General features: G+C 41.6%; 1 protein-coding gene across 2 annotated transcripts in view; it reads left to right on the top strand.

Moving 5' to 3' along the window:
• The window catches only part of CRHR2 (corticotropin releasing hormone receptor 2), a gene marked incomplete at both ends in the record, with an annotated part of 131,458 nt that extends 112,300 nt beyond the window's left edge, over positions 1 to 19,158 (top strand). For both annotated transcript variants that reach the window (XM_079538034.1, XM_079538033.1), the window contains 4 exons: positions 4,690 to 4,775; positions 7,753 to 7,888; positions 9,579 to 9,620; positions 19,018 to 19,158. In XM_079538034.1, coding sequence (XP_079394160.1) covers positions 4,690 to 4,775; positions 7,753 to 7,888; positions 9,579 to 9,620; positions 19,018 to 19,158 — 405 coding nt within the window. The remainder of the gene's footprint in view (positions 1 to 4,689; positions 4,776 to 7,752; positions 7,889 to 9,578; positions 9,621 to 19,017) is intronic.
• Positions 19,159 to 19,754: the final 596 nt, after the last annotated feature.

The following is a 19,754-nucleotide window of genomic DNA, read 5'->3' as shown; positions in this document are numbered from 1 at the left end:
CAATCTTCAAGATGCATGCAGTCCTGTTGTGCATGCCCAAAGCATTGGTCTTTCACTGCTATAATAGGGAGACTCATCCATTGACTCCCTGTTCCTAACTATCCACTGTTTCATGTCTTGCTCCTCTTAGTCACATCTCTGATCAGAATGCATTTTCTATCACTTTGCTGCATGCCAAAAGAAGACATTATAGTGACCACGACCTCCAGTAGGGGAACTCCAGTAATAACAGGCCTCTCTGAGAATCATGTCAGGACAGTGTGACAGAACAATTAAAAAGAGGCATGAACTGGCAGACTTTTCCTTTGAGGTCAGGATGACAGCTAAGATGACTGCTTTGCTGCCAATTTGGGTTACTTAATCCTGGAGGGGATTTTACCACATTGCACGAAAATGCAAAGGCTAAGTAGATTATTATTTACGTTCCCTGGGAGTGAGGAGGAGGAGCAAGCATTCTGGGAAGCATAGAAATACAAGCTTTCTGCAAAGCATAAAATAAGAAGCCCAACAGAAATGAGGAAAATAAACGCTAGCTGCCCATTAAGCTCTCAAAAGGGAAGAAGAGCATAACGACTTTGCATTTAAGTTCTTGATTTTAATGAAAACTGCACAGAAGCCTTTGTACTCTTTTATGCTGCTTGGAATACTTTGGCTATTTCATCTCTCTGAGGGAGCTGAATTTCCACTCAAATGGAATTTGAGTGGAAGGAAATTCAGGTTTTTTTGTACGTTTTTAATAACCAAAATCTCTCACTGTAAAGTTTATGTTGGTTCAAAAGGCCTTCCAGGTTTAAAAATTCAGATTAAAATCGATCTCTGCCAAAACAGGTGATCCAAGTGCTTTCTGGATCACTGACTTATAAAACTATTCTTGAGCTCGGAATTTTCATCCCAGTTCGGGAAAGGAAACAAGAAACCTCCAAAGTCCTGGCAAGTAATGAAAGCTACTTCTTTCCCAGCTGTAACTGGAGAGGGTCTTATTCCAGCAATAAGGATATTCTTAGCACACCACAAATAACAGTGAGAGAATAAGAAATAAGTTCTTTTATGCTATATTCCGGATCTTGCCTTTGGATTGATTTTATCTGCCAGTGCATATCAAGGGAAAAATCCTTAATTCTCTTTTCCATTATGAAGCAGAAAATGTGTTATATAAGCAGAACTGAATAAGAATATCAAATCAGATTAAAGATGAATAAAAAGGATGCGCTGGCTGTCATCACTGCTTCTCTTAAATATCCATTCATAAGCCTCCATTAACAGAATCGATGTGTGCGCTTTGCTAGAGCTGCCCAGTTTGGAGAGAAATTCATGTGTTGATACAGAACTGCAGTAATAACAAAAAAAGTCCTTAACAGATAATTGTGTACTTAGTTGGATGCAGTACAGAGGCTTTTCTCTAGGAAAACTCACTTTGCAGTGGTAAGGTCTTTTCTCTTTTGAGATGCTACTGTGTATATACATAAATGTACACGGAATAAACACCAGAGACTTGACGTTCCATGCTTCTAAATCAGACTCATTCAGGTAGTCACTAGAAAGTGTGGTTCTGCTCCAGCTGAGAAAACAGCTCCATTTTCCTTTCAAAGATTTCTTTGAGCTATGTGCAGCACTCTGTTCCCTGTTTGGTTCTCAGATTGTCTTCTCTCCAGAATGAACTCAAACTACGAATTAACTTCATCCCTGTGAGCTGTGGTATGAGATCCACCGCAGAAAATTGGATCGGAAAATCCATCTGATTGCGTGTTGAAAATCTATCTTCACATTGGACCTCTGAGTGCTACTAATAGGTGCAAATGAGCCACATGTCCTGCTGTAATGGTCTTTTAATAGCAGTCGTTAAAATGGAACACAATCAAGTGTGCTTCTGGTAGGCAAAACCTGAAAAAAAAGTATTTCAGTGTTACCCACTTGCATCTTTTGTCCTGCAGTTTTCTGCTTGCTGAACTCTGATGTTGTCCTGTTCCAGCTCTTAAAGACCTCCCAATGAAATCCAAGTGGAGGCAAAAAGGAAGCCTTGGTGTTGGCACCACTGAACATTTTAGAGGCTTTCATGTAGCATAGTGTCACAGACCCTCAGGAGGTACAGCCACGTTCACTCCATCCAGACTCAGGTGGGATGCCCCTAAATGATGTGAAATATCAGTTTGGATGGATGACTTTGTGTGGGTGACTCTTTCAAGCCCAAACACTGTTTCTTCCCAAAACCTGTTCAGGCCTCACTGTTCCTCTCTGCCAGTAAATGTTAAAAAGGCCCTAGCAGACCTTCCTCTGACACCTGGGCAACCTTTTACACTGAGCACTGATGTATCTGCATTCCTGTTGCTGTCAACGTGTGTTTGTGCCACCTGTAGCCCTCCCCTAAGCACCTACGTTGGACAGTGCCATCATTTATGCCTGGTGGCTGAGTTCTGTACCTGACGTGGCCTCCATTGGCAGTCAGCATTAATGCTGCCAGCCAGATAAGCAAGCCAGCTGACACCAGGCATCAGGGCAAGCACACATGAAAGTCTAGGTGAGAAGTATTAATACATCTTTTCTGAATGTCAGCACTGGTTTCTTTCAACAGCCCTCGAATGGGGAAGCTTAGGGAAAAGAGTGAGGGAATAAAAAATTGATTTATATAGCATGAGTATCCCTGGTGAAATTAACCCTCAAAATTTTCTGCTCACAGTTCTCCTTCTGGACTGACAAATCACACAACACAATTTAATTTCAAAGAAGATCAAAAATCCTAATCTTTCTGAGGCAGCCTATGGCAATTTAATTTCTGTTCCCTGATATCACGTCAAACTAGAACTCTTGTAACTTGAAATGCTTTCTCTAGTCCAGTTCATCATGTTAATCTCATGTGATTGGTCTTCATATTTGAAACTTACCCTTGCCTAAGAGCCTATAATTCCATCCGCCACCTTCCATTATGACTGCAAAAGTGGCAAGTTTTTGATCAATGCCTATTCTGCCTTCTTGATAGAAGTGACCCAGACCTGACTCTGAGCTGATGAAGAACCACAATACTTGGTAGTTCAATTCCAGAGGCAAAGGTTTTCTTTCTGTGGGTGAAGACCCCCATCTCCTGCCCCTCAGTAGAGTCCAAATGTTTCTGTTACTGAAGGACGATGCAGTCACAAATGTGAAGAGTTTAAGATCCACATCAAACCAGTGATTTGAGGCATCTGTCTCTGATGACTGAAGTAAGAAACAAAAGTCAAATTGAGTTGACTTGAATTTCTGAAATGCAACAAAGACAATTTTAGTAAGGACACATACACAAACTGCGCTGTTTTATTTATTTCTTGGACTCCCTATGGCTTTGCTCTGCTAAGAAAAACATTTCTTAAAATGTCACATGACTCTTAGAGCAATATTGTGGTCTTAGAGCAACGTTTTGGTCTCAAAGCAGCATTTTGCTATCTCACTTAACAAGCATTTAATGTACAAAATTCCCAACACTGCCAGTCTCCCATTGAGTGCTTACTGCACCATTTGTTATAAATAATACTACTGTAAACCACAGGGAATGCTTTGATGGATGCCAAGATATTGTAATCATGGAAATATATCACATTTCATTGGGGAAAATAAAGAGCATATTTTGAGAACACCTTTATATTAGCACCTCTGCTGCAGTGCCCATAAATAGTTGGAAGTCAGTCGAATCGCTCTGTTCACAGACTACAGAATGCCAAGACTCAGGAAATGAGAGAGAAATATGTTGATAAACATCTTTTCTCACAAGCTTAGGTTGTGACCTCAGCAATCCAGAGATAATTGTCCTGCAGCCCTATCACAGTGCATCGCCAACAAATTTGAGACAAATCAGGATGTTGCAGGCTTTCCTACTTTGTGCTGGAAGCAACACACGACTTGTTTCTAGGTGCCAAATTCTTCTGCATATCACAGTCTACAATTCAGAATCTTCTTTTCAGATTTTTTTTTTTCTCTTTCCTGTTTACACTGGGAGGAAACTTGTGTAAGAAACTCGCTAGCAGATGCAAAAACAGCAATTAGAGCAAATCTCAATTCTCAGCAGTGATGTTGTAATGGAAATAATCATCACCCGCCTCAGCAGATTAAAAAGGGAAATGATAAATCCATCGTCTCACCTTTAGAGACAGTGCAAAAAAAAACAACCCACCACGTATTTGTAAGTGGGATTCATCTGCTCTGTTTTAAATGTCTCTTGTAGAGTGCATTGAGTAGACTCCATTGAATCTAATGGGAGTCTGGTGTGACTAGCTTATATTTGGATTTCTGCACTGCAGTCTTGTACTTTGGGTGTGGGGAGTCCTGCCCAGCCATTACAGCCTGCCATGTCAGCACACCATAGAACTGCCAAATACACCATGCAGGGAGCCTGGGTGAGCTGAGCCACAGTCAGTGCAAAGAGCCAAACAAAGCCCACCCTCACCTCCTCGCGGCCCCACGGAAGGAGTAAAGGGGTGTGGAAATAAAGCTGCTTGCTGGGACCATCCATTTTGTTCATTCCTCTTCTGAAGGGATTAATAACTGTTGGGTATTTGCTGCATTATCTGGTATTTCTGGTAACTGCTGCAGTTGGTGATAAAGCCAGGTGGCTGGGTTTGATCAGATTGGAACTGCAAAATGTGCCTTTTAAGGTGTATCATCCTTTAAGACTCCGTTTGACTCACTGATCTTACTTTTTCCTCTCTCTTCCTTCTTTTCCAGATCAATTTTGTATTTCTGTTTAACATAGTTAGAATTTTAATGACAAAGCTGAGAGCTTCAACCACTTCAGAAACAATACAGTACAGGTAAGTCAGCTGGTGCTTCTTGCTCCTTGTGTGGTAGCAAAGAACTGCCCTGCCCATCCTGTCCTCATCCCATGTTTGTCTTTCCAGATGCCACTGTGATCTCAGAGGGTGTCCTTCTCACCCCACAAGTATATTTATTATATAAATATGTCATGACAGTGAGGGTTAGTCCATTTATTTAGTTAATATGGTGGATCAGTGGAAAAGTGTTCAGTCCCTTCTAGATCTCTATCCCAGGCTCCAGCTTTGTAGATGCAGAACAATGCAGTATCAAGACTTCCCAATAAATCACGTGTGTGTGCATATTAAGATCTACATTCATAGTAAGATTCTAACAGAGCCAGGATTTAAAGAAAAACAGAGCCTGCAAAGCATTCATATCATATCTGTAATCAATAGCAGTATTACTGCTGATTACTGTGCACATGCAGTAGAGTTTAATTATATTTTTTAGTGCTGAGTGTGGGACAGAAGGCTGTTAGTGCTCTTTCCTTCAGCTGGCACCAGCATTAGTGTAACCACTCAGTGGGCTGCATCAGGGCACCAACCATCAGCTACCAGATTATGGGATTCCTTCTCAGGCAGAGCAGTTCCCAGGGCTGGCTGACCATGCCACCTCCCAAACAGTGTGGCAGAAAGAGAAGAATGGGGATGTTTAGCCCAACACAGCAGAAGGAAGGCAGCCTGGCCCCTCTGGCAGTGCTGTGAACTTAGATCAGACCCCAACAGTCCCAAAAGAAAATTCTTAGAAATAAGGAGACGCTGAGTGCCTTTCCTCTATTGCCATTTGTAGTGCCTTGCCAAATGGGCCGGTGTTTTGGATCATTTATGGACAGACAGGTTATCACTCTGAGAAATAGCACCGTTTTTGTGGGGTAATATTGTCCATAACATAATTTCTAGACAAAATCTCAGTGCATCAAACTGAGGCTTGAATTCTGATGTCCTCAAATCAGCCTGCTCTTGACTTCAGAGGCAGTTCTGCAGTAATGGAATTTTGTTTTTCTACCTGGTTGCTTTCTTTCACTCCTGTCTGGGGCCTGGGGACAAACGTGAAATTAATGCAGTGCTCTGATTCCTTTGCTCACATTCTTCTCTGTGCATTTCACGAGAAATGAAAGGGGGAAAAAAAAATCCTTTTTTCGTGCTCAAAGCTGATGCCATGAAACTGAAGTTAGCGTTTAAAAAAAAAAAGTACACCAAAAAATAAGCCCTACCCAGCACCAATTCAAATCTCATTATATTGTACTCCCTGCTGCAGTTGGCAGGGATTAGAGATATTAGATTTGGAGGCAATCTAAAGTAACTGCCTTTGTCCTTGAACAGATGATATCCCCACTACAAGCTCTGTTGATGAATCTTCTGTTTCACAGCCGAAATAGGAACCTTTTGGATTCCTGGAACCTTGAGCAAGCCTTGCTTAACATTTGTTAAGCAAGTAATAAGTAGTGTGGCAGTGTGGCAGGTAGTCTGTTAAGACCACTGCTGTCTGATGATATTGGTAGTGTTTTTGTGCTCCCTTGCTTGCCTACCTGTCTTTATCCATCTCTTACAGCCTTACTATCTGTAAGAGATCTGCAGAGACTTAGCAAAATGTGTTGTCTGTGCTTGCAAAGTATTCTACAGAATGAGGCTGTTCTGCTCGTAGCATCTCAAGGCACTGTTATAGACCCAAAAAGAAAGATCAGCCTCTGATAATTCTATTAATAATAACTTATGCTTCATTGTGCACCATACATTTGTTATTGTAAGATGGCCCTAAACCACTGTGTTGAGGATACAGATGCTGCAGAGGGAGCATTTACACTCCAGACAGAATCGAAAGGTGGGCATAAGGCAGGTCTTGCTTGGCAGTCCTGGCCAGGTGCAGGATTTATCAGTTATCCTCCTGAGGTATAAGGGCTCACTCACTTGGCTTCAGCCTAATTGTCATGGAGATAGGACAGAAACTGCCTGGAGGAAGTAGAGAGAGAAAGAAGGGTGTAAAAAAGATTTCAGTTTGTTCAGGGGACAAAGAGGATTGAAAGACAAAGGCTTTCCCAGAACACTTCTTCAGGTCATCCAGCACTGGTCAGAAACAATTCACATGCTCACTCCTGGTTTCAAAGTGAAGGCTGATGGTTTTTCCCTTCTCCCTGCTAAACTCAATCCAGTCTTTTGTGCTGAACTTGTGTTGCCCTTTGCCTGAGGGCTCCAGGAGCATTCACTTTGCATCCCGCAATAAGGTCTTAAACCTCAGGCCTGTTCCTGTAAATGGAGGCCAAGAAGTGTCCAAAGCTTGGCTGTCCTCCTGGGCAAATGCTCAAGTTCTTTGGCCATTATGCAAATAGAGACCTCTACTGCTGCCCTTAGAAGATGCCCTAGGCAGCAGGCTCTGAGAGCCACAGAATCCTGAAAGTTGGAAAAGACCACTAAGAGCACCAAGTCCAATAGCAGCCCATCCCACCGTGCCCACTGCCCACATCCCTCAGTGCCACATCTCCATGGCTCTACGACACCTCCAAGGATGCTGACTCCACCACCTCCCTGGGCAGCCTGTGGCCACTGCATCACAGCTCTTTCTGGTGGAAAATGGAGCTTCCTACTGGGAGTACTTGTGTGCCCTAACTCCGAACACCTGTGTTAAACACTGGGCAGAATTTTACATGTGAATGCCTATCTGAAAATGGTTCTTTTCTCTTGTTACTGTACATATTGGACAGATCTGAGTAGCCGTGTCTTAGGACATCCTTCTGTTTCTTCTCAGCTACCCCATGTTCAACAGGTAGAGGTGCTGAATAACTTAAGCAGGCACCTAAGTTCCCCCTCCAGCTAATGTAGGTACTTCCCTCTGAACTGCTCTGTGTCTTGTGCCCTCTCCCCATTTAAGGACTGGATTTTTTTGGTCTGTGTCGTTACAGAGTGGTATAATGTCAGGTAACAAGCATGGTTCTCTCCTGTGTTCTGAAAATAACTGGTGGTTATTTTTTCCCAACAGGAAGGCAGTCAAAGCAACTTTAGTTCTTCTGCCTCTGCTAGGCATCACATACATGCTTTTCTTCGTCAACCCTGGTGAAGATGACATTTCCCAAATTGTCTTCATCTACTTCAATTCATTTCTGCAGTCTTTTCAGGTAGGAGGACAATTTTATATTTGGGTATTGGCTACTGCTAAAAGGATCCTTAGTGCTTTTCAACCATGAATCTTACAGCAATTAATTACATGGCAAACGATTACAGTTGAAAAGAACTCAGCTTTATTTATGCTTACTTAATAGATGTATACAGCATATCTCATGGAGTGGAGATCTCCCAGGTGTGTTCCAGAGGGATTCATTCACCTCCCTTATCACCACTGTGTTCACTCCATAGCTACAGCCCCATCTAAAATCAGCACAGAGATAATGTTTCATCCCATCACGAATTGCCTCAGAGAGGATGATGAGTCATGCTTCCAAACTGCCTCTCTCTCTTCACAGATTGAGCTGAGATTTAAACTAGATGTTTCCAAAACAAAGGAAAACAGCTCCTGCCTGTTGGGGATACTTGATTAAGACATTAACGATGTCTTCCATATTACCCAGCTCCCACTCCAGCTCTTCTGCAGCACCAGACTAACCAGCTCTATGAGTAGCTGTACTCTATTTCCTCCTTCCACTGAATTTTAGAGGATTTCTGCCAGTATGTAAAACACAGTGGAAGGTAATTGTCCCAGCTTTCTGAATCTGGTAAAAAAATACCATAAAAAAGGCAAGGTGGCTGAGATCATTAAGTTATGTTCAGCCATTTACCTCTGCTTAGGTGTGTTCTATAACCTTGTTTCTGCTTGAAGATTCTCTTCAGCAGGAGTGGAATTATTGCTGTTATTAATATTTTACTTATGATATCTACAGGAGCAAACACTCTGATGCCCAGAATATCAATTCAAATGTACAGTACACAGGCTGTCAAGCCAAATCTAAGGCTCTGGAAACCAGAAGTTTTGGATTACTGTATTTACTGACTGCATGTTTAGCTTTAAAGCACAGAGCATCCTACCAGAAATTGAAAGTCAAAAAGGAAAGTGACAGTTTTAATCAACAAACAAAAGGACTTCAGACCTTTAAATCAACTCATGTTTTTCATTCCCTAAAATTAACTCTATTACTCAAAAACTGCTACACTGCTTGTCTTATTGTTAGCATTACAAAGGCATACGTAAGAAAGCATGCATGGTGAATATCTCCTTTATGGTGGCAATAATTGCAGACCATTGCTGAAAACAGAATAAATGGGACTCTGCTCATGGGTTTAAAAATGAAAATGTCATCATGTTGTCACCTAATCTTATATTACAGTCATTACAATCTTTGCAGTCATTAGAGAGGTGCAGTCAATTGATTCCTCAGAGCACTGCAGCTCACTTGAATGTAAGCAATCCAGTGATGCACTTGCCCCCACAAGAGCATCTGAGGCCATTTGACACCCAGTGTGGTATGTAAGACATCTGCACTGAGTTGGCAGGCATGACCCAGGACCTGTGAAGGGCTCTGCCACTCTGCCATTCTGGGGGAGACAGCTGGAAGCTGGAGAGAGGCTTTAGCACAACTGGATGGATAATTTGCTCTATCAGTGTCTGGGTTGTAGCTCTCGTGTTTTAAGAGCTTGCTGCAAGAAACCTGGAATCTCATGAAATTGTAGGGCAAAGATTTTGTCTGGCTGTAAGAGGATCATTAAGACATCAGCAAGGTTGTGTTTATGCTCAGGATGATGCCAGGATAAAACACAGCCCCCAGTTCCGCGTGTTCAAATACCGAATAATTGACTGTTTTCTGTTCTTTCCAGGGTTTCTTTGTGTCAGTATTTTACTGCTTCTTGAACGGTGAGGTAAGTAGTGTCCTCTGCTGTCAGTGCCATTAGTTCTCAGGAGGTGGAACCTACTTCAGTGCTTGCTTGTGCAACACGGGATGTTTTCATATGGGGCTGCAGCCCCATCAGTCTGTTCTCAGAGAAGTTTCTGTTAACGTGCATCTGAATTTCCCAGCTCTCTTAGTGAGTGTCCTTTGTTCAGAAAGCTTTAACCCATTCTGCTCCAACTGGGAGGCAAGGGCAGAGGAAAAGAAATATTCCCAGATTATATATTTTTTTCCTCATTTTAAGACTTCTTTCCATTTTCTCAGTAATTCCAAATACGATTTCTGGGCATAAATAAGCCTTACTTCTCATCTGGGCTCTTGTTAAGGACTATGCTAAGGGTGATCCATTTTTTATAAAGGGATGCCATCCTGAGGTGGGTGAGCTTTTCTGTGAGGTTCTCTCTGAATGAACAATCCCTGTTGTAGAAGGGTTGGGAACAAGGTCATTGTGCTACTTTGGATTAGTTTTGGGGACTAATATTCATGTAAGGAATGTTTCACTAATACCTATTAATGTTTGACTTACACCCTAAAGTCTCAGAAAATTACATTTTTTTCTGTGGTTGCAATGCCTGCATCTGATTTATCTGCATTAACACATCTTCTTTGTCCAGTTAAAGTTCTCTGGAAGATCTGGAAGATCACTGTCTAAGATCATGAGCCCACTTCCCATCTCTTCCAACGTTAGGAAGTTCAGACATAATCAGACAAGGCAGTATGAATTATTTATTCATACTCCTCTATGTTTCTTGATAGCAACCTCTTTTAGAGGTTAGAGGTTTCTCCTCTATGCCTTGATAGCAACCTAGCAGATCTGGAAGGATTTCTGTACCAGTGATTTTCCCAGTTATATCACGCTACCATTGCAATTTACATTTTTCACTTCTTTGGTAGTCAGTTCAAGGTTAAGATACCCAACTTGAGTGATGTGAGTCTTGATTCATTTTCCCAGAAATGGGTATCTAGTGTCACTTGAGAGGCTGTCAAGTATTTGAGTCATCCCTGTGGCTCTACCAGATGGGATTTATGACCTGTAAGAAATCCACATCTTCTGGGTGGGCTGGGAAACCAAAGGGGATACAATGGGGTTTCTGTGCAACTACTTCAAACTGGTCAGTACAATCTCTTTCTCATCAGCATAGTCTACAATAGATTTGCTCACTTAAGCAATTCTAGACTTCACTGACAGTATGGACTAGCTCTCTACTCACTCTAATGCTTGCCTAGATATTTGGCTCCCATGCAGACACCTACAAACAGCTGAAGTTGTGAGCTAAACCTTCCCTGTATCCATATGTTTACATCTCTTGTGCAAATTCAGGTTGACTGGCTAAACCATTATATCTGCTTTTTTGAGATAGAACTTAAGGCTAAGTTCCTAAATATTGCAGCATTTTCTCTTTCAAAAGAGTAAAAGAAATGTGGACTCATCTTATGGTATTATGGGTATGATTTTAAATTCATAAGGATTTGAAAGGGTGGAGTTACACGCTCAGTTCTAGCTTCAGATCTGCAAAGCTTAGAAACAAGTAGAAAATTCAATTAAATTTCAGAGACTTTTGAGTTTTCAGTGCCTCTGCCCAGAAAAAGGTTGTATCTTATAGTGCACTGTTATAAAACCTCTCCCTGGTGATAGTGCCTATCCTCCCCAGATCTCCACGCACTCATAAAGCATTCCAAGAACAGATGATGTTTCTCTCATCGCATTCTGAAGGCCACATCACATCCCATTGCAAAACTTTGCCATTATGCTGTGTCTTACCTCCTTGCGAAGGGAAAGGCCTTTGAATTGCCAGCCAAAGGCACAGATGAGGGCCTTGGTGGTTAGCATAGTAAAAGAGCTTCTCCTTGTTAACTTCCATATCTCAGCAGTGAATGCCATATTGACTTATTGCTCAGTCAGATATGCAGTGTCTGTATTTCTTAGTCCATGCTAGGGGCATCGCATTGGAAAAGAAGCACCAAAATACCATTTGCATTCTCCTGACTTCAGTTGCCCTCTGACGGTCATCCCCAGTAGGAGCAGTGATGAAGGGAGTGCCACTCCATCTCCCAGCACCATAAGTAAAATCCACAGCAGATTTGGCTCATTGAATAGTTAACTGCATAACATGATGAGTGCCATGCTACGAAGACTTTTGTTGGAGAAGTGAATCTGCATAAATATTCATATGGAATTGTGATTGCAGAACTTTCATAAATTTCCTCCTTGTAGAACTGCACGAAATCTTTATAAATATCACTGAAGCCCTGACGAATTATCATCTCTTCAATCAACCTAGTATTCTTGTCTGTGTGATAGATGGGCTGATGATTTGCTATCTCAGAAGCTTATAAATACTTCAAGTTCTCCAGTTATGACAGACTTGGGTGCTTTGAATGCACGTAATAGTCATCAACAGGTTATTCAGCCCATGCAATGCCTGTCCTACTCTTAATTATGACACAAGCAAAAGGATAGAAAATACATTAATTTAAAGCTTTAATAATGCTGTGATCTCAGCTGCATCTCTGCCATTTCATTTTTGACACTGATGCCAGTAACTGTCTATAGTAGAGCTAGCAACCATTGGCAGTAGCACTCACAATATGGATCACAGATGACACCAAAGTTTCTGTCTTTTTTTTTTGTGTCAGTGTTCTACCTGTTACATTTGGCAGAAGAAAAAGCAGGAAGGAGTTTTTGCTGTGTAACATCTTGTAGCCTCCCCAGATTTAAACCAACTTGTCCTTATGATATAGAGCAGAAATTTGTTTCTCTTTCTGTGTGCTCATTTACCCCAGATCAGAGACATGACACAAGATGTATTACTTGAATAATTCTAATTTCCAGTTGGAGAAGGCACCTCCAGCACTCCAGCTGAAGATGGTACATATGTAATACAAGACTTCACCATAAAAGGTCCTGGCCTTGATTTTGCAGTGCTTTGGTCTGACAGTTCTGCAGTGGAACCACTGGAGAGAAAAACAAACTATGAAACTGATGATCTCAGTGCTGAATTCAGCTTTACATAAGGTGGTGTTGTTGTCATGAAGCTGTACTGAATGGAATACACCTTTGCAGAACACTGGACGATTCTTACTGCACTTCACTGAAAAATATTTAGGATTTTTGAGTTGAAATTTATTCTATCTAGATCCTTTTGCTTGTAACAATATAATAGTGTATAAGCAGTGTTATGCTTTCATGTTATTTCATCTTCATGTAAGTACAGATGAGCGTACAGATTTATAAAACTCACTACATCGTGTCTTTAGCCTCTGCAGTGAATTCATCCAGTAACTGATAGTGTGTGTTTAATTGAAGCTTTTTAGAGGGATGTGTAGCGTGGGAAGAATCTCACAGGGCACATCTTATTTTTCTGACAGTAATCTTCAGGAGTGGATGTTGAAAGAAAACATCACTACCTATCGAGGTCACAGCCAGATCTGAAATTGGAAGAAGGCTTGGTGAAGGTTCTAGACATACGTGGAGGATCCTTAGAGTTGCTTGCTTTTCACTACATGAAATCCAGGAAAAATATTTGTTATAACTTCATTCCCAGAAGAAGCTCACTTAGGAGGCCTAACAACTAATCAATGAGGACAGTTTAATTGGGCTTCATAGCCCATGGGCTTTGCATAGGGGAGCATCGGGGAAGCCATAGCGATGCTCTGTAGCAATTTAATCACTGTTCATCTCTAGGCTCACTGCTCATCTGGGGGTTCTTTGTACTTTTGTCTCCAGGCTTCTTAGTAGCTTCTGCTCACAGGCAGCATTTCTATTAGCTTATTAATTGATTCCTGATAAAATATCTTTAAAGAAAATGGGTCTTCCCTCTAGCTTTCTTTCCACTGTGGTATCCAGACCTCCTTTCCAGCAATGATCTTTTCCTGAGAGAGAAAAGAGAGGTAAAAGAGTTCAATTATTATATTTCGTATTCCAAATATATCTGCCTGTAGGAATCTGTTAGCCTTGGTCTTGCAGCTGCTGTTGGTTGCAGTCTGAAGAGCAGGAGATCAGATCTCAGATGCTTCACCTTCCTCCCAAAATGAAATTAAGTATTTCTGGTCAGCTTCTGGTAACCCTTCAGAAGAATGAGAACTTCACAATAGGCCCTACTCCAGTCCTCTTACTTCATCAAAAGCATGGTGGAAACAAGATCATTGAAGGGGAAGGATCCTTGCCTCCAGAGAATATCTAATAGTTGCTGAATGCTCCATGTAATTTTCAATGACCATCGGAGTTGACTCTTGAGAAAGTTCTGTGATCCTTGGAAAACCTCGCAACCAGAATAGGAGATAATAACACTGTACCATAGCAAGATGCTTAGGAATGGAGGTGGTGACGTGTGAAAATGACCCACATTTATGAAGTGATAGTGCTTGATGAATGGATAGACACAGAAGTCCCCACTATCGAATTGAATGACAGAAATGAGTCAAATCCTGATCAAACATTGTGAGAAAAGATCTTACTGAGGATGGGTAAGCACTTGAAGAGAGGTCAAGAGGTATGTTGTGACGTTTACCTTTGGATATATTCAAAATGACTGGATAAGGCCTTGACAAAATTTTTAATCTGGACATAAATTCTGTGCTGGTCTTGCTTTGATCATAGTGTTAAACCTGAAGCCTTCTGAGGTCCCTTCTAAACTTAATTGTTCTACAATTCATGAATCCTATATCTGTAATAAGGTGGTTGTCCTTTATCTCCAGCCATTCCTGGTAGGATGCAGAACTAGCAAGGACTGTGTCAGAAATCATCCTGCAAAGAGTGAATTCTCAGCTCAAGCAGATTCTAGTATTATCAGGTCAAAACCAAGGATCTACTATAAATTAACATTTAAGAAAGAAAGCAATTATTCCTAAAGAGGAGTAGAAGTTACTTCATTATATGGCACCGTAAATTATTCTCACAACTAGATGCAAGTCGAGGATAAATATGTTTATTTATTTCTTTTATATATTGGCCCTTTACCCAGGCACCATCTGTCTCTCAAAATCTATTAAGCTCAAAGTGGCTTACTTTGATCTGATCATCTTGGGAGGCTATTCATTATAATAGCCAGCTATGAATCATGACCTAAATGGTTAGCCCATCAATCTAAGCAGCCTTCACATTAATCATTCCCAACCCAAAGACATGCATTAAACATTCCTTTAAAGCACTGAATAAATATGAATATTGGGCTGGATTTTGAGGGCTAAAATTTAATTCCATCTTCCACAATTATTGCTTTTTCAGCAAAGGAGCCCAGCAATTAGTACTACTAATATATATGAGCACTACTGCTAAATGTCCCCGAGGATGACTGGTCAATATAAAGTCAAGTGAAAGAATAAAGCCTTCCCTTTGGGACCATAAGGCCACAGTTTACTACAGGACTGCAGTCTCCTTGTATCCATCTCCTCACCCAAGAGTGTTCTGGAAGAAATTCACCTTCACAGAAAACCACCTGTGACTCCATTAGGTCTCCTCAGACTGATGTCCTACAAAACAGAGAAGAATGAGCCAAAGCATAGGGAAGAATAGGAACTCATCTAAAGATCCTTCCAAACCTTATTTTCCTTTATCTGCTGTCACGACAGTGACAGAGAGCACTCCATGACAAAAGCACATAGCTGTGCCTTGGGTTGATAGCGTTCATGGCCTTCCCCTCAGGTGTCTGGTTCTGCTTTTTAGCAGGCTCAGAAAAAGGGAGCAGCATTTACCTCCTGCACGAAACGTGCAACAAATCTTTTCAGCTAGTCAGAATTTGATGTCTTCTTGAGCTGTTATATACATTTAAAAGGAAATCACACTGTTGTGATCTCTGGAAATTAACTTCAGTGTCTTAGTCTGGCAGGTGCTGTAGAAGTATGACCCCGTTACTAGAATGCACAGGAATGCTGCTAAAGATTCTTGGAAAAAAGAAAAATACAGCTGGAAACCACTTAAAATGGGTAATTTTGAGGGAGAAAGAGAAACTTTGGTACATACAATAGCAGTGTGATGTTGGCTATTTGAGGGACCTATTTGCACCTTTTTGTGCAAAACTACAGGCTTTATTACCATGTTTCCTTTGAGTTTTGCAGACTGTTTTGACTACATCCCCTCCATACCCCAAGGGGATTATATGCTGTCACGGCTTCTTCATTGAGAAATTTTTTTGACCATTTTTTCAGACCAGATGTGAATTTTAGTGGTTTTCATATGTGATATCAAGGTTTGAAAGCTCCTCAGTTTTGCAATCCAGCCATCACCACCCTCTGACATCTGTCTCTCCATCACCCAAATTCCTTCTCTTCACTGTCCAAAAACAAGCCCAAGGAGAACAGTGCCCACACTCCATAGGCAGAAGAATGATGGTAAATCTGATTTGAACACACATTTGGGAACTGTTATTGTTCATAATAGGCAAAATGCAGAGTTTAAAGTAGTAGGGAGCAGCTATTTGGAAAAAAATGGCAGACAGAACTGAGCTGTTTGCTGAGCAGCACGGAGAAACTTTGCCATGTCAAGCAACTAAAGGTGCACAGGGATGAAGCTTATAATTTTATTTACGAGGCTGCTTGATAGGCTTTAAGCACTGATGATAATCTACGTACTTCTTTTGACTGCTGCTAGCTAATGCTGTTAATTTTGGGTCATAGAGGAGCTAGTGCTGACTCTGGGATTTGGTATTGACTTTACAAATGCTTAATGAATTGGAGTAGTGCCTCTCACAGTTAACTGCTGGCTTTGAAGATGCTACTTTGCTTTATCTTTTTATGCTCTACTTCTCTCCCTGTATAATAGATTTTTTTTCTTTTTTTTTTTTAAATGCTATTAGAGCAGTCACAGCCCTTTTTCTTCTTTTCTGACTTGAAGTTAAGCAATCTTTTTGTGTCTGAGTTCAGTTAAGAGATAAATTCAAGCTTAACCATTTCTGCTTCTGCTTTGTTCACATCCTAATTGCAGTGACTTATTCTCCCATTAAAAAATAACTTTCACTCAGCCTTGTAAGTGCAGAGTGTATTTTCATATGCCCAGACCATTAGGAATGGCTCCAACTGCACAAGACAGCACTTTTGTTACTACTCTTTATCCTATCTCAAAGCTCATAAGCAAACCATGTCATAAACAGCGTTCAGACAACTGCTTGTTTAGACTCACATCTTTATCTCCAGGTGTCTCTTTATGACTTGATTGGTTTGAAGCTCAAATGATAAATCTAATCTGGCTTCACTGGCTGAGTAAGTACCTGTTCACACAAGTTGCTCAGAAACACAAAAGCGCATGAAGTCGCTCCTCCTTTCCTTGGCCCCATGAAATGCTCCCAGAGGACCACCTGGAAGGAGTTAAGTGGGTACCAGGCTCTCTGTAAAGGGGTCAATTTCACACTTACAGAATGGGAAAAAAACCTTTTCTAACAAAACCTCAGTGTTATATGAGGAGAAATGAGCATTCAGTAGCCACCATCCCTCTGCAGACATTATTCACAGGACACTTTCAAGACATTAGTTACCCTGTGACACTTTACATATTACTAATAGCATTTGCCTTAGGTGCCCCACATCTAGCTGAGATAGTTTTGCACTCAGTGGAACAAGTTGAACTAATTTAATTCCCCATATCTAAATCACCTCCTTTGGGGGAACATCTTTCTTTCTGCATTGACTGCATAAATAATTGGCCAAGACCAAGACTATGTATGAAGCTTTCAGATGATATGCATCCTCCTGGCATGTTCATGATGTATTAGGGCCGCTATGATATGTACTACATACCCTTAAATCCAGAAGCAGAAAGAAGTACCCTATTGCCACTCCAAGTAGAACAGAGTAAGCAGCACAGCTCACACAGAACCAAGAAAATAACCAAAGAAGAGATCCTCAGGTCCTTTTTGCCCAGTCTGCACCTTCTAGAAGGACTCTGGTAGAAAATTCACATTTCCAGCTTCAGGATTCCCTTGACAAGACATCTAAGGGTGCAATTGCAAAACTGTTTTCCAGACTGATACTTGCCATCCAAAAAATGGGGTGTATTTCATCCTCATGGGTCACTTCCAACTGGAGATATTCTATGATTCTGTGATACACAAGCAAAGCTGGGGATGAGGGGTCAGAGTTCCTAGCTACAGGCACTTAGGTAAAATTCTCTGAAAGCCTACCAGGAAATGATAGGATTGAAATCAGCTGAGAAATGGAGTGCAGTTTCTCCTGTGCCATGCTTATAGACTGTATGTTTTAACCATCGAGTCATCCATCATTCCTGTTCATCTGAGACACTTCATACTCACAGTGTCAGGTTTGGGTGAGGAATTCCCTTCTACTGGAGCTCATCCACTCATTTGAGCATCCATTACAGATAGCCCATTGGAGCTGGTCTGAGATGGGTCTGATGAGTGTGAGTTCCTCATGTTTCAAATAGGCTTCACACAGCACCTGAAGACAGGATACAAGCTTCAAAAGAAACGGGAATCACAGAATCATAGAATCACCAGGGTTGGAGAAGATCTGCTTTAGGAGAAGATGAGTCATGACGTTTGACATATTGAGTGGTTCTCTCTTGGTCAGGAAGAGAATTGGGGGTTGATAGCTGAGGTATAATACCTACTGTAATTTTGAAGACTTACCTGGCTGCTTAGGTTAGGGAACTGAATTGAGACTCAACAGTAAGTTCAATAGGAGATCCTATAGTAATAGAGATCAAGAGGAATATCCAGAAATTGGTCTAATTACTTTATTTCAGGCTCTAACTTTGAGTCTTGTCTGCCAGTGTTTTGGCAGAAAAAAAGTTACATTTGGTGTTAGGAGCATTTCCAGCCTTTTCACCCATTGTGTTTTAGGATTCCTGCTATCTGTCTCTTGCTTATATACATGCATATTCCAGCTAGAGGCCCTGGGCTCCCTCTATGGTCTATGCAAAAAAATACACACTTAGGATTCATCTAGCCTGTTGTAAGTATCTGCTGGAGGATGATACTTCCATTGACTGTACTGGGAGCCCCCAGGCTCAGGTATGTCTGCACCGTAGATGCCAGTGTTCACTTAGATGGTCTGGGATTCTCCATCATATACAAGGAAAGCAGAGACAACTGCCTGCGACAGGTCTCTGTAAGACAACCATCAGTTCCATCCATTCTGAGGGCTTGATTTAACTGTCTTAAGCTTAGATACGTATTGCATTTGAAATGCTCTGGCACATTTGAGACATCAGATATGAGAGGTGAGGTCTGAGAAACCCACTTTCCTCAGAGCGCAGTGCTCAGGAGAGTACTGACTGAACTGGATGCACACATGTAGTAATCTGAATCAAGCCCTGTGTTCCAGTGGCTCAACAGCTGTCATCATGTTTCTCCCTTTACTGAGGACACCCGTTTATTCCGTGCGTTCACGTCCTTTCCTTTTTCTTTTTTCACCAGGTCCGTTCTGCTGCCAGGAAAAGATGGCACCGCTGGCAGGACCATCACTCGCTCCGAGTGCGTGTGGCGCGTGCCATGTCCATCCCCACATCCCCAACACGGATCAGCTTCCATAGCATCAAACAGACCGCAGCTGTGTGATACACCCTGCACATGTCTGCACCACCTGGTGGCCTTCAGGGTTCTTTCTTCAGTCTCCCCAAACCCCTTTCTTCAGACTCTCTTCCTTTACTCTGCACTGCGCTTTTTCGGCAACGAGGTGCCCGTCATATTTTTGTGGACTCTCATTTCCCGCGTTCGTGATGCTGCTTTAAGACAACCAGGCAAAAGCCTCCTGGAGGAAGGGGTGGCAAAGCAGATTCAAAGAAGAGATTTAACACTGACTGCACCTTGAGGAAGTCCACGGCACAGTCTAAAACAGCACAGTGGCAGGAACAATAAATTCATTCTCTGGTTTTTTTTTCTTTGTTTTTCCCTCCCATAGTGTGGCGAACAAAACTATTTTTGACACTCTGCCCATCTCTACCCTGTACATTGGATCCCAGTGATTTCAACAGATTTTGTGTGTAGATAGCCCATCTCATTGTTGGTTCTTTGTAGAAGTTTCTTCTTTGCAAGAAAAAGAGTATCTGAGAAATGCTGTGAAGAATCTGAATTTATCTACCTTCCCCGTTTCTCCCTTTGATAGACTGGGAGTTGTCCAGGGCATTGCTGGGCTGTTACACATGGGGTGTTTT

The sequence above is a fragment of the Tetrao urogallus genome (assembly GCF_951394365.1).
Source record: "Tetrao urogallus genome assembly, chromosome: 7".
Lineage (NCBI taxonomy): Eukaryota > Metazoa > Chordata > Aves > Galliformes > Phasianidae > Tetrao > Tetrao urogallus.
The sequence above is the reverse complement of the archived record's forward strand: the minus strand, read 5'-3'. Positions and strand labels throughout refer to the sequence as shown.